General features: G+C 53.6%; 7 protein-coding genes across 7 annotated transcripts; 4 read left to right on the top strand and 3 right to left on the bottom strand.

Moving 5' to 3' along the window:
- Positions 1–406: 406 nt before the first annotated feature.
- On the top strand, positions 407–2149 carry B0H65DRAFT_423780 (uncharacterized protein; the record flags this gene model as incomplete). The annotated part of the gene is made up of 2 exons (XM_062824478.1): positions 407–473; positions 537–2149. 2 exons carry the CDS (start codon positions 407–409, stop codon positions 2147–2149), a joined length of 1680 nt encoding a protein of 559 aa, XP_062683648.1.
- A 1730-nt stretch (positions 2150–3879) lies between these two features.
- Positions 3880–5353, top strand: B0H65DRAFT_508433 (major facilitator superfamily domain-containing protein; the record flags this gene model as incomplete). The annotated part of the gene is made up of 2 exons (XM_062828220.1): positions 3880–4112; positions 4171–5353. The coding sequence occupies 2 exons, from the start codon at positions 3880–3882 to the stop codon at positions 5351–5353; spliced, it is 1416 nt and encodes a 471-aa protein (XP_062683647.1).
- Positions 5354–7433: 2080 nt separating this feature from the next.
- B0H65DRAFT_178936 (cytochrome P450) lies at positions 7434–9493 on the bottom strand. The gene is made up of 3 exons (XM_062821484.1): positions 8895–9493; positions 7929–8832; positions 7434–7871 (listed from the first exon to the last, which is right to left on the bottom strand). The coding sequence occupies exons 1-3, from the start codon at positions 9295–9297 to the stop codon at positions 7472–7474; spliced, it is 1707 nt and encodes a 568-aa protein (XP_062683646.1). The 5' UTR covers positions 9298–9493; the 3' UTR covers positions 7434–7471.
- A 666-nt stretch (positions 9494–10159) lies between these two features.
- Positions 10160–10699, top strand: B0H65DRAFT_178934 (uncharacterized protein). Its single transcript, XM_062821483.1, has one exon. It carries the CDS (start codon positions 10375–10377, stop codon positions 10675–10677), a length of 303 nt encoding a protein of 100 aa, XP_062683645.1. The 5' UTR covers positions 10160–10374; the 3' UTR covers positions 10678–10699.
- Positions 10700–12591: 1892 nt separating this feature from the next.
- B0H65DRAFT_178929 (uncharacterized protein) lies at positions 12592–13302 on the bottom strand. The gene is made up of 2 exons (XM_062821482.1): positions 13117–13302; positions 12592–12934 (listed from the first exon to the last, which is right to left on the bottom strand). Exons 1-2 carry the CDS (start codon positions 13198–13200, stop codon positions 12635–12637), a joined length of 384 nt encoding a protein of 127 aa, XP_062683644.1. The 5' UTR covers positions 13201–13302; the 3' UTR covers positions 12592–12634.
- A 919-nt stretch (positions 13303–14221) lies between these two features.
- On the top strand, positions 14222–19151 carry B0H65DRAFT_588334 (BRO1-like domain-containing protein). Its single transcript, XM_062831000.1, has 3 exons — positions 14222–16721; positions 16826–17164; positions 18668–19151. Exons 1-3 carry the CDS (start codon positions 14503–14505, stop codon positions 18825–18827), a joined length of 2718 nt encoding a protein of 905 aa, XP_062683643.1. The 5' UTR covers positions 14222–14502; the 3' UTR covers positions 18828–19151.
- A 2542-nt stretch (positions 19152–21693) lies between these two features.
- Positions 21694–23926, bottom strand: B0H65DRAFT_178807 (uncharacterized protein). Its single transcript, XM_062821481.1, has one exon. It carries the CDS (start codon positions 23676–23678, stop codon positions 21837–21839), a length of 1842 nt encoding a protein of 613 aa, XP_062683642.1. The 5' UTR covers positions 23679–23926; the 3' UTR covers positions 21694–21836.
- Positions 23927–24339: the final 413 nt, after the last annotated feature.

The raw sequence follows: 24339 nt of genomic DNA, 5'->3' as shown, positions 1-24339 counted from the left end.
TATGCCAAGGTGCCAAGGGCTGAGCCTCTACCAATTACAATCCAGCCCTTGTAGGCATGTTTTGTGAGCAGACCATTTCCCGGCGCTTTGTTCGAACATACTCTGTTACCCTACCTCGTGAAAAGGGCAGTGCAACACCGCGAACACCAACAACTCTTGGGCCAACCAACCGTGGCTTTGTGGACGAAATGGAAGAACCTTGTAGACAATCAGTTTGACGGTCACCGGCCTATACCCGATCAGGTACCGGACAAGTACCAGCATGGCCATCATTGAGCCACATGCGACTCCAAGGGCCAGGTATTCTTACTTGTAAGTATATTAATAGGGAGAGACTCTCCCATCTCACACTTCTTGGAAAACCTACCCAGCCCAAGTATCAAGCAGATACACACATTCAGACAAGATGGCCTCCTACAAGATTGCCGCTCCCGATGAGTACCTTGCCATCACTGGCATGGGTGTCAATACCCGTAAGTTCTATCTTGGCCTCTCCTATAATGCTCACGACGTCAGCATCTGACAAGTACCACCAGTCAAAATCACAAAGGCAGCATGGGTTTGGCCCTTCCAGCGCTGCATGCGCTTCAGCGTGCAACCCCACGACTACGCCATGAGCCTCCAGGCCATGACCAAAGAAAAGCTCCAATTTCTCCTCCCCGTCGTCTTCACCGTCGGTCCCGATGTCAACCAACGAGGTGCCAACATCCGACGACTCGGTGGTGGCGTTCATGATGAGCCAGGAAAGCCCGGCGATGAACATGACGTGGCCATGGCCGTCTCCGACTCGGTAGTTCGCCGGGAAGACCGGGGCGATGCCCTTATGAAGTTCGCCATGCTCTTGGCCGACTCAGGCCGCGACAAGGGCCCCAACAACCATGACTTCCTCGAGGGCATCGTCAAGGGCATCATCGAAGGTGAAGTCCGTGTGCTCGTCTCGGCCATGACCATGGAAGAGATCTTCTCGGAGCGTGAAGAATTCAAGCGTCGCATCTTCCGCAACATCCAATCCGAGCTTGACCAATTCGGCCTCAAGATTTATAACGCCAACGTCAAGGAGCTCAAGGACGCTCCCGGATCGACCTACTTCGCCTCGCTCTCGCAGAAGGCGCACGAGGGTGCAACCAACCAAGCCCGTATTGACGTCGCCGAGGCCCAGCTGCGCGGTAACGTCGGCACGCAGAAGCGCAAGGGCGAGGAAGCGCGCGAGATCGCCAAGATCCAGGGAGAACAAGACCGCGAGCTGGCCAAGATCCAAGCCGAGACGCAAGTCCAGAAGACGGAGCGGGACATTGAGAAGGCGACAGCCGAGGCCGTTCTCAAGACACGCAAAGTCGAGCTCGATCGGGACGTGCAAATCGCGGGTATCCAAGCCGCCCGCAAGACCGAGGCCGAGGATGAAGACCTCAAGCGTGAAGTGCAGATCAAGCGCGCCGCCGCCGAGATGGAGCGTCTCCGTGCCACGGACGTTGTCAAGGCGAGCATCGCCCGTGAAGCCAAGCAGCAAGCGGCCGACGCCAGGGCCTACGAGATCGAGAAGGAGGCCCAGGCCAACTTTGAGAAGGACAAGCAGGCCACCGAGGCCACCGCCTACAAGACCAAGGTCGGCGTGGACGTGAAGGTGTACCAGATCGAGGCAGAAGCCAAGGCCAACTTTGAAAAGGCCAAGCAGCACACCGAGGCGGGCGTGTATGAGACCAAGGTTGGTGCCGACGCGCAGTCGTATGCGGCCATCAAGCTGGCGGATGCAGAGCTCCAACAGAAGCTGAGGGCGGCGGAGGGTATGAGCGCCATGGCGGAGGCGTATGCCAAGATGAGCCACGCGTTTGGCGGTCCTCAGGGTCTGCTGCAGTACATGATGATCGAGAAGGGCACGTATGTCGAGCTGGCCAAGGCGAATGCTGAGGCTATCAGGGGATTGCAGCCCAAGATTAGCGTGTGGAACACGGGCGCCGAGGCGGGCTCGGGGGGCGAGCAGAGCAGCACGGCGACCATGAGGAACATCTACCAGATGCTGCCGCCGTTGATGACGACCATCAACGAGCAGACGGGGATCACGCTGCCAGAGTGGCAGTTTGGACGGATGGCTGGACAGATGTCGGAGGTGGAGAGACGGGGACAGGGACAGGGACCCAACGGGCAGAAGTAAGTAGAAATGTCCTTGGTTTGGCTTTTGTTGGGTAATGGATGATACCACGGTTGGGTTGGCTTTTTTCTTCTGTGGTCTACGTTGACCGTGTCTTGTCGCTTGAATCTTTTTCCTTGAAATGGTGAGACAGATAGACTCCTCGTCGGTTAGGGTGCCGAGGTGGAGTCCACCCTCTGGGGGCCTCGCTTACAGCCAAGCCAACCGACTCTCCTCGTTCTCGAAGGACGGCCCCACATGGCTGGCCCCCAGAGGCCGGGGTGGCCAATGCGTGCACCTAACCGACGAGTTACTACCTAACCTTAATGCTTAAATGTGTACCAATTTGGTGGGGATTGACCTTAAGTCTTTCTTGTTCCAATTCCGTTATTATCAATCTTTATACCGTACCAAACATTTCATTGTAGAGGTTCAGTTGGGTCAAGCATGACGGGAGATGAGGATGGCCTTCTGGAACCCGTGGTTGAGCATGATGTGCTGATGGTTGTCGTGAATGCGTGGCTGGAAACGGATGATTGATCAAGGCAGGATGTCAAATGAGGAGTCGGCGTGGTGGGGAACCTGGAAGAGCCCGACGGACACACTTCGGGGTAAGGTGGGGTTTCGCAGGCCATCAGCCAATCGGCGTCTGCGCTAACCCTACTAAGCGTTCCTTCCCCATGGGGGAGCACCACTTACAGCTCCTCCCCCGCAGTCAAAGATGGAGTCGATGGAATGGACCCCCTCCAGGCGTCTTTCTTACATGGACTTGTTGACCCCCAGGCCACGTTTTCCCGCTCCTGGAACTGTTGTTCTTGTTTGTCACAAACAGCACACTCCGTCTCAAGCCGGGCAGCAGCAAATCCCAAAAATCCCCCCAAATGCGTACCACCTCGCCGAACGAACACGAACTCAACCAACCACCATCACTTGCCACTGGTGATCAGTGCCTTTTTTTCCCCGCCTTCCACCCCGTGTTGTGGGGGTGCTTGGCAGTCCCGAACAAGAACAATCCCGGACAACCCCGGACAAACATGCAGAATCGGCCCGATGTTATAGGTCTATCGACGCCGCAGACACCAAGGTTCGCGAACGGCGGCAGTAACGGGATTGGTCATTGGCTTGTCAATTGGCCCCAACATGGAACTCAAATCCCCAGACAACGAGACTCAGTCTAGAATCAGTCTAGAATGAACGCAGCATGACGACAAGTCCAGTCGAGGCCGATGGGGAACCTTTCGATGTCTCGGGACTACGTCTACAGATTTGGCTAGACACCATTGACAGACAACATGTCCAGCCTGACGGGACCCCTATCATCACGAACAATGGTTCCATGCAACTATGGAACCAGCTAGACCAGCCTAACTCGTGGTAGGTTCCAGTCGCCGCTTCCTTTTCCCCATCCGCTGCCCTGATTTGTCCCGGTAGAAGATTTAACCGACTGAGACACAACATGGCTGACATCCCCTCTTTTCTCCAAGGTACAGGTGCAACAAGAGTCTGGATTTGTCTTTATTTATATTGCCACGAGGCCCTCGGTGTTCCCTTTGAACGGCACAGCATCCTTCAACCGATACTCTTTATCCCCAAGGCCCAACAACTTCCAATGCCCTGCCGGTGATTTGGAACTTCACTCTCCATTCTTCCAACCCGTGTTTCCTCGTCCGATACCTACCCCTACACGGACGAATAGTCCAGACAACAACGACAACCACCGAGACACACCGTGACACACCGTGACACTCGACACCATGTTCTCGAGAGAGTGGTGGAGGAAGCGCTCCTTGCGAGTGCGCGATGACAAGGTCACAAAGGCAGCCGAACTCTCCCTCCGAGAATCCCTCCTTCCCCTCTGCCTTGTCACCATCCTCTTCTTCCTCTGGGGTTTCAGCTATGGCCTGCTTGACACCCTGAACAAGCACTTCCAGGAGGTACTCCACATTACAAAGGGGAGATCTGCTGGTCTTCAAGCCGCTTACTTTGGGTATGTCTTCCTCTCCGTCACTACCGCAACCTCCGCTAACCACTCTTTCTTCCCCCAGTGCCTACCCCCTCGCCTCCCTCGGCCATGCCGCCTGGATCCTTCGCCGCTTCAGCTACCGTGCCGTCTTTATCTGGGGCCTCTTCCTCTATGGCCTCGGCGCCCTTCTCGCGATCCCATGCATCAAGGCCAAGTCCTTCGCCGGCTTCTGTGTTTGCATCTTCATTATCGGCAACGGCCTGGGCTCTCTCGAGACGGCCGCCAATCCGTACATCACTGTATGCGGGCCGCCCAGATATTCGGAAATCCGCATCAACTTCGCCCAAGCTTTCAACGGTATTGGTACCGTCGTAGCCCCTGTCCTCGGATCGTACGTCTTCTTCGGTTTCGACGACAATGTCGCCCTCCAGAACGTGCAGTGGGTGTACACGGCCATCGCCATCTTTGTCTTTATCCTTGCCATCATCTTCTACCTCATCGAACTGCCCGAGATCACCGACGCAGACATGCAGCACCAGGCTGCTGAAACCCATGCTGGCGATGCCGACCAGCCATTCAGAAAACAATACCGCCTCTTCCACGCTTCGTTTGCCCAGTTCTGCTACACAGGCGCGCAGATTGCCATCGCTGGTTACTTCATCAACTACGTGACGGAAACACGCAAGGACACCGACTCCGCCTTGGGAGCTCAATTCCTAGCTGGTGCCCAGGGGACCTTCGCCATAGGCCGCTTCGCCGGGGCAGCCATCATGCACTTCATCCGCCCGCGCAAGGTTTTCCTCCTCTTCCTCACTGCATGCATCATCTTCATCGCCCCTTCGATTACCCAGAGAGAAAACACGGGCATGTCCATGCTCTACGTCACCCTCTTCTTCGAGTCGATCTGCTTCCCCACCATCATGGCCCTAGGTATGCGCGGGCTCGGTAGGCATACCAAGCGCGGGTCAGGCTTCCTTGTCGCTGGTGTCTTTGGTGGCGCCGTGGTCCCCCCGCTGATGGGCGCCGTGGCGGATATGCATGATACGGCGATGAGTATGGTTGTTCCACTGGCCTTCTTTTCTGTGGCGTGGACGTATGCGCTTGCCGTCAACTTTTGGCCGTGGTATAGGGATACTTGCGATGCGTTTACTACGGCGGAGATTGGTGTGAGGGAGAGGGAGGATGGTGTTGTTGGCAAGTCGGTCGTGGACGAGGAGGAAGCCGTGGGGATGGAAAGGCAGACAGTCGGGGAGAAGGGGCTGTAGTGACGAGGCTAGTGAGGCTGACCCTTGAGTGTGGTTTGGATTTGTGTTGAAGAGTTGAAGATACCAGTGGAGAAGATGAATGGAGGCCGGCCCAAGAGAAAGGGACGGTTGGATAGACGCCCTGATGATCAATGAATATTATAACTGTTATACATACTTCTGCCTCTCACCACCGTGTTCTTGAAAGAGATAATGAGTGTTCTTGCATGTTACAACTCTTGACGGCATCATCCAATACCCGGGCAGTTATGGTTTGGGATGACAATCTGATAGGACGAAAGAGAATTGTGATCTTCCTTTCATCGGGCGCTACACCATACTACCTCTACCTTACCTTAGTAACTTGTAACTATATCCCTCCACCTACATTTACCATGGAATCACCCTAGAAATATCCCTTGCCATTCGAACTTCGGTGTTCCATCAACATGCTCATTCTCAGGTTGTTGGTTGAACATGTTATATGGATATCAATCACACCTGCTCGATCCTAAGCAGCACAGTGATTGCCAATAAAGTGCCACTTCTCATTTTTGAGGGTTTCTCACTGCCTGATCCCGAATTTCAAGCACAGATAACGATTATACGTGGATACACATGCAGTTCCCCGGAATATCTTCCATCGTCCATTCCTTGCACTCTGCTTCTCAGTACCGACATTGATCCTTTCTTGTCCATGCTTGCTCGTTCTCGTACAGTACCGATGCTCATGTTGTACAACTCGACCGGGAGTTATCCCGTAGTCCAGCAGCAGTTCCCCGTCACGAGGTAACGTATGCCGGAGACGAGCATCTCAAGCTCCTAACGGCATATGCGATAACTTGGAACCTAGAAGGTATTCCCGGATGACTAGTGCCTGTATAGGTATCCAGCGACTTTTGTCTCCGCCATTTTTAATGGGTTCAAGCTTCCCCCTTCCAACTACTGAGTTCTTCCTTCTCCGCAAGTTCCCCGTTTCCCGGTTTCCCCTGACTTTCATGATTGATCACTCCGTACGAAACAAGCAAACACCCCATTACCAAGCGACCGTTCGATCTCTTCCAAATTTAATTTCGGAACTTTCCATCCTCGTCTCTCTGCCTTGTTCTGTCACTTGCTGCTTTCCTCGCAGTATTTTGCGCTCTCATTTGCTCTTCCGGTTTCCCCGGTGCTGTTATCACGGCACTCTCCGGCGGCAGGCGGTCGTGGGCGGTGGCTGTGTGCTTGGGATGCAAGCCATCACTTGGAGAAACTTCTGGGGAAGAAGCAAACATACAGTGTCTGTATCGGTTTCTCCTTGTCACCAAGTCTTGGCAGTTATGTAAGTGGTAGAGGTATGGGAGCGTGCCGATTCGAGAAATGAGTACTCCAATAACATGTGAGATCCCGAGGATGCGGACATTTCCGCCTCTCACTTTCGGTCTATGTTGGTATTTTACTGTGCCATCGGCGAGGTCCTGTATCATGGAACATCGAGCATCGAACACTGGGCGCAGTGGAAAACGTGGTGTGGCGGACATGCTCCTTCCTTTGTTTGTTTGCTTCCCCCACATTTTGGTGAGTTTTGTGATTGCTTCCATGTTCGTGGCTGTTTAGACGCCATTCGAAACATCGTATCATCAGCCTTCAGACTTTGGCTCGAAATGATCAGTAATCGCAGCAGGGATAGTATCGGCTGGGGCATGACGGGACTGTCAGGACACTTGCTGCAAACTTCAAGCTCTGGTAGCTTCAATGGTGTGAAGGATGAAAGAGAAGCCTAACACAAAGCATCATCATATGGTGATCGACAAAAGAGAGACCACATGCAACAAAATAACATGCTTACCTAGGTAAGGATTGCTTATACCTTTTGAGGTAACCAGGGTGTGCAAAGATGATGGACGGAAGGAAGTAGAAGTTGGAACTATAGCACTATGAACAGCTTCTATGAAGGCAAGTTAAACTTCAAACAGCGAAGACTCCAAAGAACTCCATGTTGCGAACATGACCTCCTCTTGCTTCTTAAACACGATGTCCAACTGTACCTTAACCACCTGTCCAAAAAGTCGCTCAAGACATGAACAACTGAAAGTCAGAAACCCTCCGTCATCCAACCTTACGATACCATCATACACCTCCACCTGCTTCAAGTCTTACTTACACCTTACCAAAGAACTCCTTTCCCTCCTCCAATACCAATTCCCTCTTCCCCTCCCTAACCTTGTAACCCAGCTGGAAGTCAACCGGCTCCAAGATGACATGACTATTCGTCTTCTGCGTATCAATCGGCACCTCCTTGCCCGTCACCGGACATGTCTTGGGCGTAACGTCAAACGCCCAAAGAAGCGCCGCGCCAAAGACGAACATCTCGTCGTCGACAATGTTCTGCCCGAGACAGGTGCGCCGGCCCCAGCCGAAGGAGTGCATGGAGGATCCTTCGCGGAAGTTGGGGTAACGGGTGAGAGGGGCTTGGAAGCTTGGGTAGGCAGGGTCAAGGTAGCGGGCTGGGTTGTAAGTTTCTGGGTCTGGGTATTTCTGGGGGTTGCGGTTGATGGTCCTGGGTGGAAGTGTTAGTGATACTGGTTACATGGTAAAGAGGTGCAGGGAGACATACCATTCACAGGCTAGCACAATTGTGCCCTTCTTGATCTTCACGCCCCTAAACTCATCATCCCTCTCCGCCTGATGTGGAACGCCAAGTGGGACTCCACTCCTCCATCTGACCGTCTCCTTCAGGCAGGCTCTGAGGATGGGCAGCTTCTCAAAGTCTTTCATGGTCGGCATCCGGTTGCCGCAGACCTCGTCAATCTCTGCTTGCGCCTTGCGCTGCCACTCCGGGTGCAGAGCCATAGCCATCTGGAAGAACTTGAGCGGGCCAGAGATGGTGACGACGCCGACGAGGTTGAGGAAGCCGATCATGCAGGAGGCAAAGGTCTCGTCCTTTTCGGGTTGATCGAGTGGGTCTTTCTTCTCGTATGCCTCCTCAGTTGCTGTGGAAGAGGACTTCTCGGCGTTCTTGACATCTGGACCTGGGGCTCTAGCGGTGGCAGGCATCGATGGCGCCGTATCCTGCAGCATCTGCTCGAAGTACCTATAAGCCCAAGTATCACTTGGCAGCTCACCCTTCCTCATTCTTTCTTTAGCCTTCCTAAACAGGCCCAACCACCATTGCCTCAGCTCTGACTCTCTCTTGACTTCGTACTTGTACCATGGGTTAATGCTGGCTGGCAAGGACCACAACGGCGTCATGGTGTTGGTGATGGGCCCTGAAACAGACATGCAATGCAGCGTCTTGTCGGCGCTGTCCCCGTTCAGGCGGCCTTGCGTAGCGTCATCCCAGGCTAGGCGGCTCATGACACGACCACAGTACTCGCGCGTGTGGTCAAGGAAGCGATCCGGATCGAAAAGCAGCACGACCAGGAAGCGGCGCATCTCCGACTCAACGTGCCCGTAGAAATGGTGCTTGTAGGCAGCGGCCATGGCGGCGTGGGCCCATTTGCGTTGCGACTTCCAGGTGTCTATTCTCCCATCAATACATGTTCCATCATTACCTCAGGCAGTCAGGGGAAAGAGAACTCACCATGACGATCCATCAAAGCACTATAAACCACTCCCTCCTTGTGGCCAATCAAGCTCCGAATCTGCGGCCGTCCAGAGTAGATATGTCCCCGTTTCACCAAAAGCTCCTCGGCAATCTTCTCATCTGATATAATGAGGAAGGTGGCGTCCGGGACCGAGGTCGTGTAGATGGGGCCAAACTCGTCCGCCCACTCCTTGAACTTGAGCCAGAGTGAGAAGCGTGGCAGATCGTGAATGCGCCCGACAAGGGGGAACTGGCGCGGGCCGGGGAACTTGGCTTTGCTCCCCGAAGAGCCCACCAGGCCAGCCTTCTTACGCCATGATAGGATTTGCTGCACGACGGATATGAGGAGAGACGGGATGGCGAGGTAGAGAATTATGAGGGTGAGGTTGGATGTCTCCATGATGGGCTGAAAGAGATGACGGCCGATGGTAACTATGTGGGTAAGGTGGACGTTCCGTCCTGTCTTATGTGGACTGGTCTTGTTGTGTAGCTCACAAGTGTGAGGCGTCGAGTAGGGGGGGTGGCCAAGTCCAGTGCCTTTCTTTCACTGTGTTCTCTGTGGGTGAGATATGATCGATGGGATTGGGGCGCGCTTGGACTATAAGCGACGTAGCAAACAAAAAAAACCCGAGGGCTGAAGAAGAACGTCAGGCCGAATTAGGAAAAGAGTCGCGTGGGGATGGTGATGAAGTCGATGAAAGACAACAAGTCAACGACGACAGATACACTCTTGGTATGATTCCCCCTTTTGCTCAACCCGGAGAAGAAGTGGAAGAGAAAACCTAGGTCTAAAATGGGGGAGGGTCGGAGGCCGGGAGTAGCACGCTTAAATCTTTTCCATGCATTCCAGCCGCAAGACACACACGGAGACCGAGACATCTCTGTTCCAGCAGGGAGGGACACGAGAGGAAGTCGAGGACTGGGTGCGGGCCCAGCGGTGACAACTCACAACCCCTTCAGTCCAAACCGACTGCGGCGACTGGGCAAGGTCGTACACTACCTTCTAGATACGCCCCCCTTCCTCCTTTCCGCCTTTTCCTTCCATTGATCGTGACTGAGACCCTCCTTCGGCGTTGGCGCCATTTTAGAAGAGATTGGCTGCCTGCCGTCCAGTCGACAGTCGTTCGCTTGGAGTCAGACTTGGAGAGAGTCCGCCAGTCCGGAGTGATTCTTATCAGGCTGATCTAATACGATGGCAGCATGGCACAGGAGGTATCAAGAGTTCCTGGTTCGTGGGAAGCGAGTAGAGGTAGCTGGGTAGGATGGAGATAGCTGCGTAAGTACCGTACCAGGTATACGGGCATCTAAACGACCAACAAGGGGATATAGGTAATGTTCCAAATTGCTTGGCCACCGGACCGAAACCGCAAACGGTACGTGTCCGAGAGAATGCTTATTCAGCCTAAGTATATCTCCTCATCGCGGACAGGGCACCACGCTAGGAGCTTGCAGTGCAGGAACAGCAGTAACGAGCACAATGGCCGGGCACAGCTCGAAGCAGAGTTGGGCATTCCAGGGTAGGTGTAGGTATTGCCGCTTGCATCCATCCACCCCAACTGTTGTCGCCCATTCCCTGCACTATATGGACTACGAGAATGGGAGTACAAACAGTAAGGTACACAAAGCCAAGAGAGGATGGCTGAAGACTTCCATCGCTGAACGACATGAAGTCAAGACACTTGATAGTCGAGGAGTTGCCTTTTCGGGATCAAGCAGTCCAATCCGCTCTGAGGATTTGCTGCTCCCTGTTCCCAGTTTATGGACGCCACAGCCGCTCTGACAGCTTCGACATTGGACGAAGCTGCTGTCTAGGGAGAGTGTATGTCTAGGTCAAAATAGCAGGGAGCATGCGGCAGGAATATGACAGGGGCATCCCCGGGGTATGGGTCGGAGTGAAGTGAACAAGAGGATTATGTGTATTCCCGACGCAAAGAATTCCAAAGAAAGATGGAAACGTAGCCTGGTCCAAATGCCGTCTTTCGTCTTTCGGGAACAGGACGGCAGGACCACGTTTTGGGGAATGTCCGTAGCCTGGGGTGTGCGAGCTGTGTTGTTGGACGGCAAATGGTGCCAAAGGACCGAAGCGAATTAACTTGCACACCATGCACCCTTTTTAGGCGCAGCTATGATTCGCGCACACACGGGACAGCAACCCGCACGATCCTAATGCAACATAAATAAACGACCCGTAAAGCGGAAACAACCTCATGATACACTGCTATACAGAGGCCCCGGGACGTCATATCGATCCCAGCAACGGGGACAACGCCTCCCGGTCGGAGTTTACATAGCACATCTTTCAAGAACCTTGCGCTTACTTGCATGCTCGGTTAGCGTGCCTACTGAGGCTTCAAGCAGCGAGCGAAATCGATATCCCTGACTTCATTCGGGTGAGGCAAGGGAGACCCGGGCCCGAGGAGCCGAATGGGCCGTCCACGGAGGGGGGAGAACGGGGGGATGTGAGTGCAGGGCAGAATCAGCGGCTGAGATGAGAGCAGCAGGTCCAAAGATACGACAATGGCCATTATGAGTGAGGCTGCGCTGGCAGTCGTGGTTGGCTCAGGCGCCGCCCCAAGATAGTAGGTAGGAGTCTTCTTGATCGGACCGGTTTCAACGTGGACCACAATGAAGCTGACAAGCGATGGGGAGACCAACATAGGGCCAACAAATCATGTCATGGTGATGATCGCTTGATGGTCAGAGGTAGAAACTTCTGCACCCGAGATAGCAACGCGGTGTGACCATGGCATAGCGGAGGTGAGCTTGGCACTTCCCCCTTGCTCCCCCGTTTCCTCCGCTTGTTTTCTTTCTACCTTGAGAAGGTTTCAGTTCAACTGGGGCCTTTCAAGATCGAGGTAACTGCCGTGTTCAGGAACAAGTACCCTGATATGGGTCGGTGAAGCGTAGTGCGGCCATAAGCGGAGAACGACACGTGCCTTGCGTTGATGCGGAAGCAGTTTGGGTGAGCAGACCGGCAATCACACATTACAGTCCAAAGGCTTCCTGCTTTGGAGTGCTGCATTGACGTCGCCGGGATCTGTATGGCATCGTGACCACTTGGTGTGCTGTGCCGGGAGTGAAAAAGGGTGATTATGTTGCACTACATTGGGATTGCCCCGAAAGTCGGCATGATCTCAACGCCAGCTTGCTCACCAAAAAGCCACTGGCGTAGTATGTTTTCTTGGTGCAGTTGAATCAACGAAAATACCTGGTAATTGACCTGCTCCTGTGAGTTCAGCTCCGGATCATTGCACTTGGGCTGTTCTATTGGGGTTGAAGACTAGAAGGATGTGGTATGTATGGGTGGTCCCTGGCATACTTTGACAGCGAGACAGTTTCGAGCACAGCAGACTGTCGTCTAAGGGACAATGTGACTTTCCACAGCAGGTACCGTCGTCAATGGCGTTATGAGCGCGTATGGGTGCAGTGGGAAGGGGATGCTGGCCTTTGGCATCGTCCGTTACACAATGGCTTAAGCAGCGACCCTGTATGGGTGGAGACCGTCCACCTATCAAAGAGGCCGACGCCGACGTCGACAGGCCTTCTCGGGCTGGTATCCGTATCACGCACATGCAGCGAAGAGGCTTTGCGGTGGCGCCCCGTCTGCGTCTCCCATCGGGACCGAGAGATGCATCAAGGCCGAAGTACCTAGCGATATGAATGCCAGTGGAGGTGTTGATACCCAAGACCGCTGGTGGGGAATGAAATCAGAATCTGCTCTTCTTGGATTCAAGCCTCTATTGTTGTCGTCGTGACGATGGCTTTTCCCTTTGGAGGGCGACTTGCGGTTGTGATTGGAGGATTCTGGTCGCGGTACAACTCTTCAGCTTCTCGGTGGTGATGTGGGCGCGATTGGCTGCGGAGATGGTTACTGTTGGGGGGGGTACTTTTCCTCCTTGACTCAGGCATCGGGGAGTGATCTCGCATGATCTCAGCCATCCATGGACCATGGACCATGGACTACTGTGTAGACACCCAGGGACCAGGGAAACGGGGCGGGCCGCGCAGGGATGGATCATAGGGTGAGGGAGTGAGCACTGGGAGAGGTAACGTTAGCAAGGGCTCAGCCAGAAACTGTGAGAGAGTAGCCAGAGTAGCGAGAAAAGCCAGAGCAGTCAGAGCAGCCTCATGACGCAAATGGCCACTCATGCGGTGAGTTGTAAAGGGTCCCAGGTGGTACGTAGGAGCTGAGTATACCTCCTGGGAGTTTAGTGCTGACCAAGTTGATGGGTCGATATTCAGAACATGACGGGACATGTGAAGAAGCTGAGGGCGCGCATGGTGGATGTAACTCGAGATCCATTTAAGGAGCATGCCCCTGATCTCCTGAAGCTGTGTGGCTTTTCCCTGAGTTCCCTTAAGAGGTGGTTGTCGTTGTCTCCCTCTACCCGTGATGTTTGTCGATATCCGAAATTAAGTTGAAGACTGACGTCGAGACAGACAACAACACACAGAAAGAGCCGCAATCAGCAACGCAACCTCCACATTTTCCTTATCCAAGGCGCCGGTCAGGACGGGAACCGTTGTAGCGTTACCCATGGATTAGGAGTAGGCGCTTCCCTAGATTGGGGCATACAAGCATTGGTGTATGGGTGGACGCCCTTGTCTGACAGGATCCAGTCTCTGTCATCATCCGTCTCACGTGCACGCTGCTTGTCTGACGCTGACAACGTCCCAGTGCAATGGACCATGGTGTGATTTGGAAGACCAAGGGAAGCAATTGAGAAAGAAAGTAAACAGAGGGAAGGTTATCGTTCCACCGAGGGACCCCTCTGTGCTCCAGGGATGAAAGTCATGTCATGGCTTTGTTCGAGGTTAAGACATCCAGATGGAGTTTGATGAAAGATGGAAGGGGACGAGAACTGTTCTGGGCGGGAATTGTTAGTGGGATGGGGGGTTCGCTCTGCAACCTAGAATGCAGTAATGTACCCAAAAAGCCCCCTTTTGGGGCCAGCTGAGTTGCGAAAACAAATATTCAGCACTGCGTGAGCGTGTCAATGAGTTTTTTTTCTAGTGATTTCCTTGCTGAAAAGTGAGAAAACTTGGATGATTGTCAGAATGGAGATGTTGGGAGGTACTTCAGAGGGGATTTTGCTGTGAGGTGCTATTCCCTTTTGGGCCAGTTTCTTGGACCTGGATACCGCTCTCCAGTGGGATGGAAGAAGAAGTGCACAGGCCACTTTACCAAGGTGCTTCTTAAACGCTTATGCCAGGGCCTCGACGTTCCAGGCAGCAGAGTCGAGTGCCTGAGCCATGTAAGTGGAACTGATCCTCAAGAGTAAACGGTTTCGATAGCTTGAGAAGTATCAACTGATTGCTTCTTAAGCTCGTACAAGTCATTAAATAGATTCTTATCCTCCCGCCATGGTCGTGGGTCTGTGTTGGATGTGCCTTGCAGCGAACCTGTTTGTAAAGCTCTGGTATATGCGTTTAAGACTCGGGCGGGGCAGCTGACGGTACGTACCTTGGGTTACAGCTCCCAAGCGCGGGCTGGTTGGGTTGATGTCATTTCGTGATATCCTCGAACACGATCGCCAAACACAAAGTCAACAAAGTCAACAACATCCGCATCTGCCATCGCTGGCAGCATACACGCCCGGCCAGGATGACGACCACCCACGTGCTGTCGCTTCCCTTCCGGAAGTCGACCCAACTGTCACTATCGCGCGCCATCCAGCAGTACATCTCCAAGAAATACGACCAACACCCGGACATGTTCCGCCATGACCTCGACACCATCGATACTCTGCGCCGCGACGCCATCAACGTCCGAGAAGCCCACCCGAGTGGCATCAAGAAGCTCCAGACCTACGCCGCCCAGCTAGTGTGGATTGGCGGCAAGTTCCCCATCGATGTCGGCGCCGACTTCACGTGGTACCCGGCCCTGGGCTACCACACCGAACACCCTCTCGTCCAGAATAACCTCAAGTACGAGCTGATGAACGTCCTCTACAACCTCGCCGCCCTCTACTCCCAGCTGGCCATGGCTTCCAACCGCAACAGCACCGAAGGCCTCAAGACCGCTGCCAGCTGGTTCTCCCACGCCGCCGGCGTCCTCACCCACATCAAGACCCAAGTCCTGCCCGAGCTGCGCATGCCCAACCCGCCTGACGACATGGACGAAGCCACCCTCGAGTCCCTCACACAGCTCTTCCTCGCCGAGGCGCAAGAGTGCTACTGGCAGAAAGCCGTCATGGACGGGTACAAAGACGCCTCCATTGCCAAGCTAGCCGCCCGTGTATCCGACCTATACAACGAAGCCGGCGAGGCCGCTATGCGCAGCGAGGCCATCAGCTCGGCCTGGATCCACCACATGAGCGCCAAACACCACCACTTCGCCGCCGCCGCCCAGTTCCGCGCCGCCAACGATTGTCTCGAGCGGAAGCAATACGGCGAAGAGATCGCCCGGTTGCGGGACGCCCTCGCCTGCGTCAACGAAGGACTCAAAGAAACCCGAGGTGGCTACCTCAGCAAAGCCGTCGTCGAAGACCTGCAAGGCCTTAAGCGTCGCCTGGAAGAGGACCTCAAGCGCGCCGAGGTCGACAACGACCGCGTCTACCTGCACATCGTGCCGCCCAAGACCGAGCTCAAGCGTCTTGACCGCGCCAACATGGCCGTCGCCCGCGTGCCTCCCCAGGTGGCCAAGCCGTACGAGTTTCTGGGCGACCACAACGCCGAATTTGGGCCGGCTTTGTTCACCAAGCTCGTCCCCTTCGCCGTACACGTGGCCGTTTCCATTTACGAAGAGCGTCGCGACAGGCTTGTCAACAACTCCATCATTTCCGAGCTCGAGTCTATGACATCCAAACTTCACGAGATTCTTTCCTCTCTCAACCTCCCCGGTTCCTTGCAAGCCCTCGAAAAGCCGCTCGGCCTTCCCGGCACCTTGGTCCAACACGCCGACGAGATACGCCAAGCCGACGCCCTCTACCGCCTGCAGCAAGGCTTCACTGATATTGAAAAGCTCTGCTCTTCGGACCTAGCCATCTTCGAAGAAGGCCGGTCCCTCCTTCTCGCCGAAGAGGAGGAAGACTCTCGTCTCCGCCTCAAGTACGGTACCGAACGGTGGAACCGCCCGCAATCTCGCCAGGACCCGTCCCCCAATGGCGGGGCAAAACTCTGGCGACAGGCGCAAGATATCGAAGGTTACTTTGGCTCTTCGACAGCCTCGGACCAGGTAGTCCGCGAGAAGTTTAACGCCGTGAAGGACACACTCGCCATTCTTGCTGGGTCGGACCGATCAATAATGGATTTCATCCCCAACTCGCGACGGACGGACATCCCCGAGAGCTTGAAGCCGGCCCTCGGAAGGCTGCGAAGCGCCTACAACGACGTGCAGCGTCTCGAGTCCCGCCGGCGCAAGCGCGTCGAATCTTTGCGCGCCCGGTCTCGCGCAGACGACATCAAGCCTGACATTCTCGTCGAAGCCGCCCGCTTAGAACGCGCGTACCCAACCACCGCCATAGCAACAGCACACTTTGAAGACTTCTTCGAGAAACGCCTCGACCGGCTATACGAATCGGAGCTGGAGGCCGTGGAAAGGGATAAGCAAGAGCAGGAGAAGATCGTACAGGAGGTCAGGAGGGCAAATAAGGAGTTTGAGGCGCAAAAGAGGCAGGTGGATAGAGCGGGTGGGGGCAATGGAGAAAGAGAAAAGGCTCTCCAGAAGCTGGATGCGGCGTATTACAAGTACAAGGAGATTGTGAGCAATGTGGAGGTCGGGAGGAAGTTTTATAACGATTTGAGCCAGATTGTGGAGCAGTGGAGGGGGTTGGTTAGGGGGTGGGTGAGCGAGCGGAGGAGGGATGCGAGAAGTCTTGAAGAGTATGTTGCCTTTTCTTTTGGTCTACCCTTCTTCTTTGTTTCTTTTCCCGAGCGTGTCTCCCTCTTCACCTTTTGTTTCCGGCAAGCTAACCAAGTCTCAACAGGGAAATCAACATGCCCCCTCTGTCCTCCCTCAACATGCATCAACCATCTTTTTCGTTTCAACAACACCAACACCAACAACCACCACCACCACCACCGCAAATACCTTTCCCTGAACCCATCCAGGCTCATCAGCCAATAGTTGAACAAGCGCACATCCATAGCTGGGCAGACAACGTGCCACAACAACAGCCGAAGCCAGTAGCTCCTGGGGCGTGGGCACCAAACATGGGGATAAAATTCGGATCCCCTGGGGGTCAGGGGCAGCAGGCCCAACAAGAGCAGGGGCAACAAGGACCGGTAAACGCTACATGGGATCCTTCTCAGGGGATCCGGTTTGGGTAGCCGGTAGTTGTGTGCTAAGGTGAGTTGATGGGGATAGGAAAGGAGACGGAGATGGGTCAAAGTCGCTACCGTCCGCGACTGGAGTGCATGTTTGGGAATATCATTCGATGGGTTTGACACATCTAGTAAAGGCATAGCATAGCGGGATTGGAATTCACTGTATCTTTCTACGGACGGGAAAATGCAAGACTAATTGTGGTACTCAGCGCATCTACTCGATTTCAAATCCTTCTTTTGGACTTCGCTCTCTCGTGTATCAGGTCCATCCCAAAGTTAGAGCTTGGAGGGCGGTTTGTATGCAGACGACTGGGGGCAGGTTGAAGAACCGCAATCCTTCTTGATCCTCTGGACCTTGTACCAGTGGGAACCGCCACTACCGTTGCTGGGAACGAGAGTGCGGATTTCTTGGATGGTGCACCTTGATTGTTGTCAGTTTCACCGCACCGGCCGCCTTCCGACCTCCAAAACTTACATTGTGTCTGCGTGTTATGACTTGCTAAATTGACGAGTGGTTCCTTTACTGTTATCTTGTCGAAAAGCTTGTTGATGTGGATGGTGGGATTGGGAATGACTACCTTAGTATTACGTTCGCGGTCATTGCAGAGGATTTATACCATGATATGTCCATCATTATCCGCCACTCCTCCCACCGGTTCCCCCTCTTTTCGCGTTCCTTAATGCGTCATGCCTCATGACCGTCCTCGTAACTATCGCCTCGTAACTCGAAACAAGACCTGCGCTAGGGCAAACTGGAGGCATGGAGCTGTCAGTAAAGAACATGAAGCTCAGCAATTGCAGCAACAGCATCAATCCGAACAGCAATGTTTGCCTTGACTCCTCTCAAGAGAACCTCGAATACGTCAGGTTCTGTGTCTAGACCACCGATGTGTGTTGCGGTGAAATCTGGTAGGCGTTTGTCATCGGCATAACCCATAGAGAAGCATCAAGCAAATGACTCTTACCTTCACTTCACTCAACCGCTCGCCCAGTGCCAGCCCTTCTTTCCAGCGGAAGCATCGTGTTGAGTGGACTTGGACCTGCTCCAGCTTTGGCAAACTTCTCGGGTTCGAGTTTCAATGAGCTGAGAGAGGTGTCATGTACAACTTGAAGCCAAACCATCGTTGTTCCCATCTCATCTTCAGGTCAGACTCGGAAGAACGATGCATAAAGATTCGTTATTGGCAGGCGCAAACCTGGAAAGAATCAGCAACGATAAGAGTTAAGCAAGCAGGAGTGGAAGTTACTCCTCGCGTATAAAGACACTTCTCCTTCTCGAGCAACGATCAACTTCTTCTCAGCATCATTTACAGCAGCATCACTTCCACCCCACCACAGCCAGAACAACAACATTCGCTAAACGCATCACCAAGAATACCATTAACCTTAAACCAACAGCCAAAATGTCAGTCCACAACCCTCCTCCGTCCTGTCCCCTCTTTCCTCAACCCTCGTCCCCCAAGTTTCGAGAACAGACACTAACACTTTGACCTCCCCAACAGGTGCCACGAGGAAGAAGTCCGCGAAGTCGTCGCCACCTCCGGCAAGGATAACTGCAACACATGCACCAGAACCACCAAGGTCAAAAAGGACTGCGGCTCCAAGAGCTGCCCCCAGTCGTCGTCTTACGAGCCTCCCTCCAGCAGCTCGGATAAGAAGTAGGAAGAGACGCCGTCGCTGTTTAAGAGTGTTTGGGAGGAGTACAACCTGGACGTGAATCGAAAGCAACAACATAAACGCGGTGATGTGGGTTATGAGATTGATGATGGTCCGGAGACTCGTCTGGACAATAAGCGCCCCGCGCCCGCAGAGTTCACGGGTCAGGGTGGATCGAAGAAGGGTAAAAAGGAGGAATAAAGGAGGCGAGAGTAATGGGGGGGAGAAAGGGTATGAAGGGGATACGGACAAGGGGTTTCGGGGTGATGGAGGTGCCCATTTGAAGGAAGAAGCTATTTGGAACTAAAATCTAGATGGCGCGAGGAACTCTAGGGATGGGACACGGAGAACATGAAAGGAAACAAAGGGTGGCAGCGTTTATGTTTTTTTTTTTGGGTGGGTCAGCGCAAGTCGAGTTGGAACGGAAGACATATCATTGATGACAGCCTTAATCGAAGCAATGGTCAGCCTTCGAATCCATATTTGCCCCTCGGTTTTGACCTTTGTTCTTGATACTCACACTTGTTGGTGTAACAATGTTGGTTATAGGCGGGTGTTGGCTGTGGAAGATGGCGGTGGCCGGCCTGTTGGTTCTAAACATTGTATCGGGTCGTTGGCAGTGCGTGGGTGTGTAAAAAAGACGGCATCCCTGATGATGCCGTTGGACAACTGACCTACATCCAGTTAAACGCATCATGTTCTTTGATCAATGCTCGGTAGTCCCAACAGGAACCCTTTAGCGAGATATTTTGAGGAAGTATAAACGTCCATCGACCTCTACCGACTGGAAACTCAACCTTCGGAATCAGGAGTAACGCATCCGACCACACAACTAGCAGACTCACTCATAACACAATCAGGAGCCACTATTTCCTCCAGACAATCCTAGGCCACAAGTGCATTACCACAGACAACACATAACGATCAAAATGTAACGTTCTCAGGACCCTTGACACCGTATACGGGTTTAAAATTCCAGACCAAAGCAGAGCCATCCTGCCGTTTTCGAGACAATTCACTAACGCGGCCTCCACAGGTGTCAACAAATGGTAACCGATGAGGGGGGATCGAAATGATCGATTGCACTTCGCCCGACTGCCCGACATCTGTTCCATCCTCCGAGTCCTCGAATAGTCAGTAAGATATCGACAAGAAGATGAGGAGCAGCGAAAGGAGCAGCAACTGGAGCAGGAGGGGGGGCCACTGGGGCACTAAGCCAATCTATCTACACTGCCGCTGAACCCGACCTCACGCACACGAGGACGGGAGTCTTGAGCTTGAGGTTTCGATCGAAGCGGTGCCGAAGGGATATGCTGGATACAACTTGCCGACATGGTAGACTGCCTAAGGTAGCTATTGCAGGTGATCAATGGAATGGATGAGATCAAGGCCCTTCTTAGAAGGTTCCTAGAAGGTTTTATGCGCTGGTCGCAGGATGGATGTGATTTTCCTTTGTCGAGGGGCAGAGGCAGCTGAGGTTTTTGGGAACATCAACGGCAAAAATGTTCAGTTGCAACGGCTTGTTTCCAAGCAAATGTCTCTTCTTCCTGTTTTACTGAAGATCGGGACACTTGCTTGGAAAAATACAACTGAATCTGGTGGATCTTCGTCCCTTCCTTTGCTAGCCGTGACCGTCATGGTGATAACCGCAAAACCGAAGGAAAGAACCATCCCGTCCTCCCCCACATACATCCCCCACCTTCCAAAAAGTAGCAAAAAGACATACAACACCAGGGTATTCGACCGTCACCGACCCGACTACTAACCTGGCCCTCACTGGCTTATCTAGGGGAGAGCGGACGGGATCCCGAGTTTTGCCCAGTGGGTGTGGTCGTATGTGAATGCTGCTGATGCCCGTCGTCCAGATGATGGGAGAGGAACCATGGGATGGCTCTTATGAAGGGTGGTTCGTATTTAGCCCGTAGACAGGAACATATGCTTGATGTGCTATGGAATAACTTCAAGTTTGGCCCGACCGTCATCGACGAATGGGACTTTGGTCGTGTGTGATGACCGGCCGCAACTTGCAAGGAAGAAGCTAGCATTGAATGAACAATCACCGTATCCTCCAAAGAACAAAAAAAAAAATAAAACAGAGGTACGAAGACACGTAGTCCAACCAAGCCTTCTTACCTCATCATTCGCAGACTCCAGTCCCAATCCCCATTCCAAAACACCAACCCAAGCATCAGCGTGGCCCAATCGGCACCAACGGGGAGATACCTTAAGCAGTCAGCACACGTCCCCCGCAAATCGTATCAGCGATCACTATCATCACACACAAGCAGCATGCCCGAATAAGGTTGATCATACCTTGCAGGACTCTGCTTACTTCTGGTACATCGCAGATTTACGTCTGACAGACTCGGTCCCGAGAGGATGAGCCGTACGGACAACCCCAACTCGACTCCTACCGTCGAGCCGTGAGCCGTCGATCCATGTTGAGGCTGAAGCTGCGAGATACCGGCACAGAAGTTTAGCCGTCGTATCCGATGCTGTTGGTTGCTAGTACCATGACGACGGTAGTGCTTAGAGGTCTTGGTGTGCAATTCTGGGTGTTGTTGTATCAAGATGCCGGAGTGGTTGGTTATTGGTGGTGATGTCGTCGGGTGGTAAGCACGGGATGGTTCGGCTGGCTTTGGGTTGAGCTGTTACTGCACTAACAGCCCTGGCCGCAAACTGAAGAGAGTGGGTCCCACTTTCTGTTAGTGCACGATGCAAACCGTCCATGACTGCAGGAAGGAGCAGACAAGGTGAAATGTAACATATTGAACAGTTCCCAATAGTACAATTACAAGTAAACGTTTTGCTATGAGAATCATAACTCCTGTCCAAACAACCACAATAAACATTGTAATCTCAACCGGTACCTGTGAATATACCTTCATGTCCTGTGGATGATCTATCCTAATCCCAGCACATCTCATTTCCATTTCTATCCCAGTGCATCATCATCATTAGAAGGTATACTATTGTTAATCGACTTTCCTTCACTTCTCAATACTCACGACATGCTTACTCCGTCATATTAGGCAACCAAACAAGCTCCACCACGCCATCGAACCGGCTCATTGGCGTCGCGCCATCTGCCAGCTTCCACCTCCAGTCGTCGTGCTTGCGAACATAGATCTGTCTGACCTCCTTGACCTTTCTCCTTTCTCCCGTCGTCTTCTTCTTCTCCTCCTTCGCAACCCCATCTTGTCCCTCCTCACCTTGATCTCTCTTGTTCGCCCCCTCAGCACCCTTCTCCTCCTCATCCTCCCAGATAATCTCGGCCTCCTGCAAATCCCAGCTCAACTTCCTCCCCGTCTTGGCCAACCCCGCGCGCTGCGGTCCCCACTTGAAATCCAAGTTCCACCCCTTATAATCCGGCGCGGAGCGGAAAGTCCCCTCAAGCTGGTCGAAATCCAGATCGTCGGTGCCCTCAGGGTAATACGCCACTGAGAACCCGTTGCTGATGACGAAGTCGTCGGCGGTAAGGAAGCGCTGCATCATGCACTCCTCTCCGCAGAGGTGCGAGACCTTGGTGTAATGGAAGGGTAGAGCAGAATGCCAGCCTCCGCCGCGGTAGTGGTGCAGAGAAAGGGGTTGGATGCCCGACTCGTAGAACCCAGACGGATCACCGAGCATGTCCAGCTGCCAGAGCGAGTCCAAAAGGGTGAGGCGGACGGGTGAGTGTTCGTAGATGCACTTCCTCAGCAAAACATCACCCTGGGGGCCCCAGCCGGTGTTGGCTTCCTTGATCTTCTCGGCACTCTTGCACTGCGAAAGGTTCTCAGTGACGATGGCAGCAAGTGGGACGGAGAGGAAGACACCGGCGCCGCCAAAGGCTTGCTCTCCGTGGCGCATGACGTTGTTAGAGTCTTCGGAGAAGGTGCCGATGTACTTGGGCTTGGTGTGGTCGTAGGTTTCGAACTGGGCGATGAGAGCGTGCAACGAGGGGAAGAAGGTGTCGTCGTCGCAGGTCACGAGCCACTTCTTCTGGGGGCGCAGAGGGTGGTTGTACAACGTGGGAACGAGAGTCAGATAGCGGACGGCCATTTCGTCGGAGGGCGAGGAGCGGTAGACATCGACGTCGATGCCGACGGAGGTGAGCTGCTCGTGCACGTCGGCCATTTCCGAGTCGGAGGCGCCCATCAGCATCAGAAGGAGCTTCCCGCCGTTCGAGGAGCCGTTGTTGTCGGTTAGCCAGTACTTCCACTCGTTGGTCGGGTTCGTCTTTGGGTCAACGAAACGCTTGTAGGTGGTAGAGACGCCGAACATGAAGTCGGAGGCATTGGCGGTCGAGGGGTAGGGCGAGCGGGAGACGGGCACGACGAGAGGGGCCGGGCAGGCCTCGGGCTGGTAGTGCTTGTTGACGTCAACAACCTTAACGTGATCAAAGAGGAAGTCTTGGTCGAGCTTGGTAAGAGACTTGCGGGCGATGGGCTGACGCGAGACTTGGATGTAGCGGCGTGTGTACTCGAAGCGGTCTTGAAGCTTGTATTTCTTCTTCCATTCCCTCAAACGGTCCATGTCGTAGTCACAGTGCATGTTCCCGTGGGTGGAAACGTTTGCCAGATTGTTAGGATGATCTGGCTGGTGATTCCCAGTCATTTCGACCGGAGTATGGACACCGTCTCCTCCCCATCCTGATTGTTGGTGATTGCTACCGAGTGGTCGTTGAGAGGATACGGCTTCCTTGGCAGTATTGGCCGTCTTAAGGAATGCTGCCCGGAGGTCGATTTCTCCGCTTTGTTGTAGAAGTAGAGTGCCGAAAAGGGATATTGTGATGAAAAGGACGAGCGCCTTGGCGAGAGGGTTCCGCATGTTGAAGCACCGGTGGGGTGCTGGTATTATTGCCCCCATTTTGGACATGTGTGTCTGTCTATGTGGCTTGTGTATGTACGATATTGTGGTGTCAGAGGTCGACCGCGTGTTGCGGAAGACGCAACTAGTGATTAGAGAGGGTTCCCTAAGTCGTGTCTCGTCTCGAGGAGGAAAAGCGAGGGAAATGGTATGGTCTGAGACTGTCTGGCTCTCGTGGCGATGGCGGCCGGGCGGTCACGTATATCTCGGTGGTGGCCTTGAAACGAGAGTAATGGCCTGTAATCGAGTACAAGTGACGACTGTTTGTTTCCCGTGGCACGAATCCGGCGTGCTGCTTCCGTTGGTGGTAGTGTAGTTGCACGATGGAGGAAGCACAGGAGGGAAAACGAAGGACAGAAAGAGAAAAGTGGGAAACTGGGAGGACTGGGGCAAGCGAGTGTAAGTGGGAGGACTGACAGACAAAAAGGGGTAGAAGAAGAGAAGAGGAAACCCTTTCCCTTTTGTCACACAATGCCCGTTATGTTTGGGATATTTCCCGAAACAGTTTAGGTCTGCATCAGAAGGCAAGACATTCTGGAAAGATGGATGGGGAGAGAAAAAAACGGGGACTCCCTGGACATCAAGGTTAGGTTGGTGGAAATGGAAGGAAGGAGTGGAGACGTACCTGGGTCGGGTGGACGGGATGGAGTGGGGACTGCTACCTAGGAAC

This window comes from Neurospora tetraspora, assembly GCF_033439725.1.
Source record: "Neurospora tetraspora strain CBS 560.94 chromosome Unknown B0H65scaffold_3, whole genome shotgun sequence".
Lineage (NCBI taxonomy): Eukaryota > Fungi > Ascomycota > Sordariomycetes > Sordariales > Sordariaceae > Neurospora > Neurospora tetraspora.
This window is presented reverse-complemented; position numbering and strand designations above follow the sequence as displayed.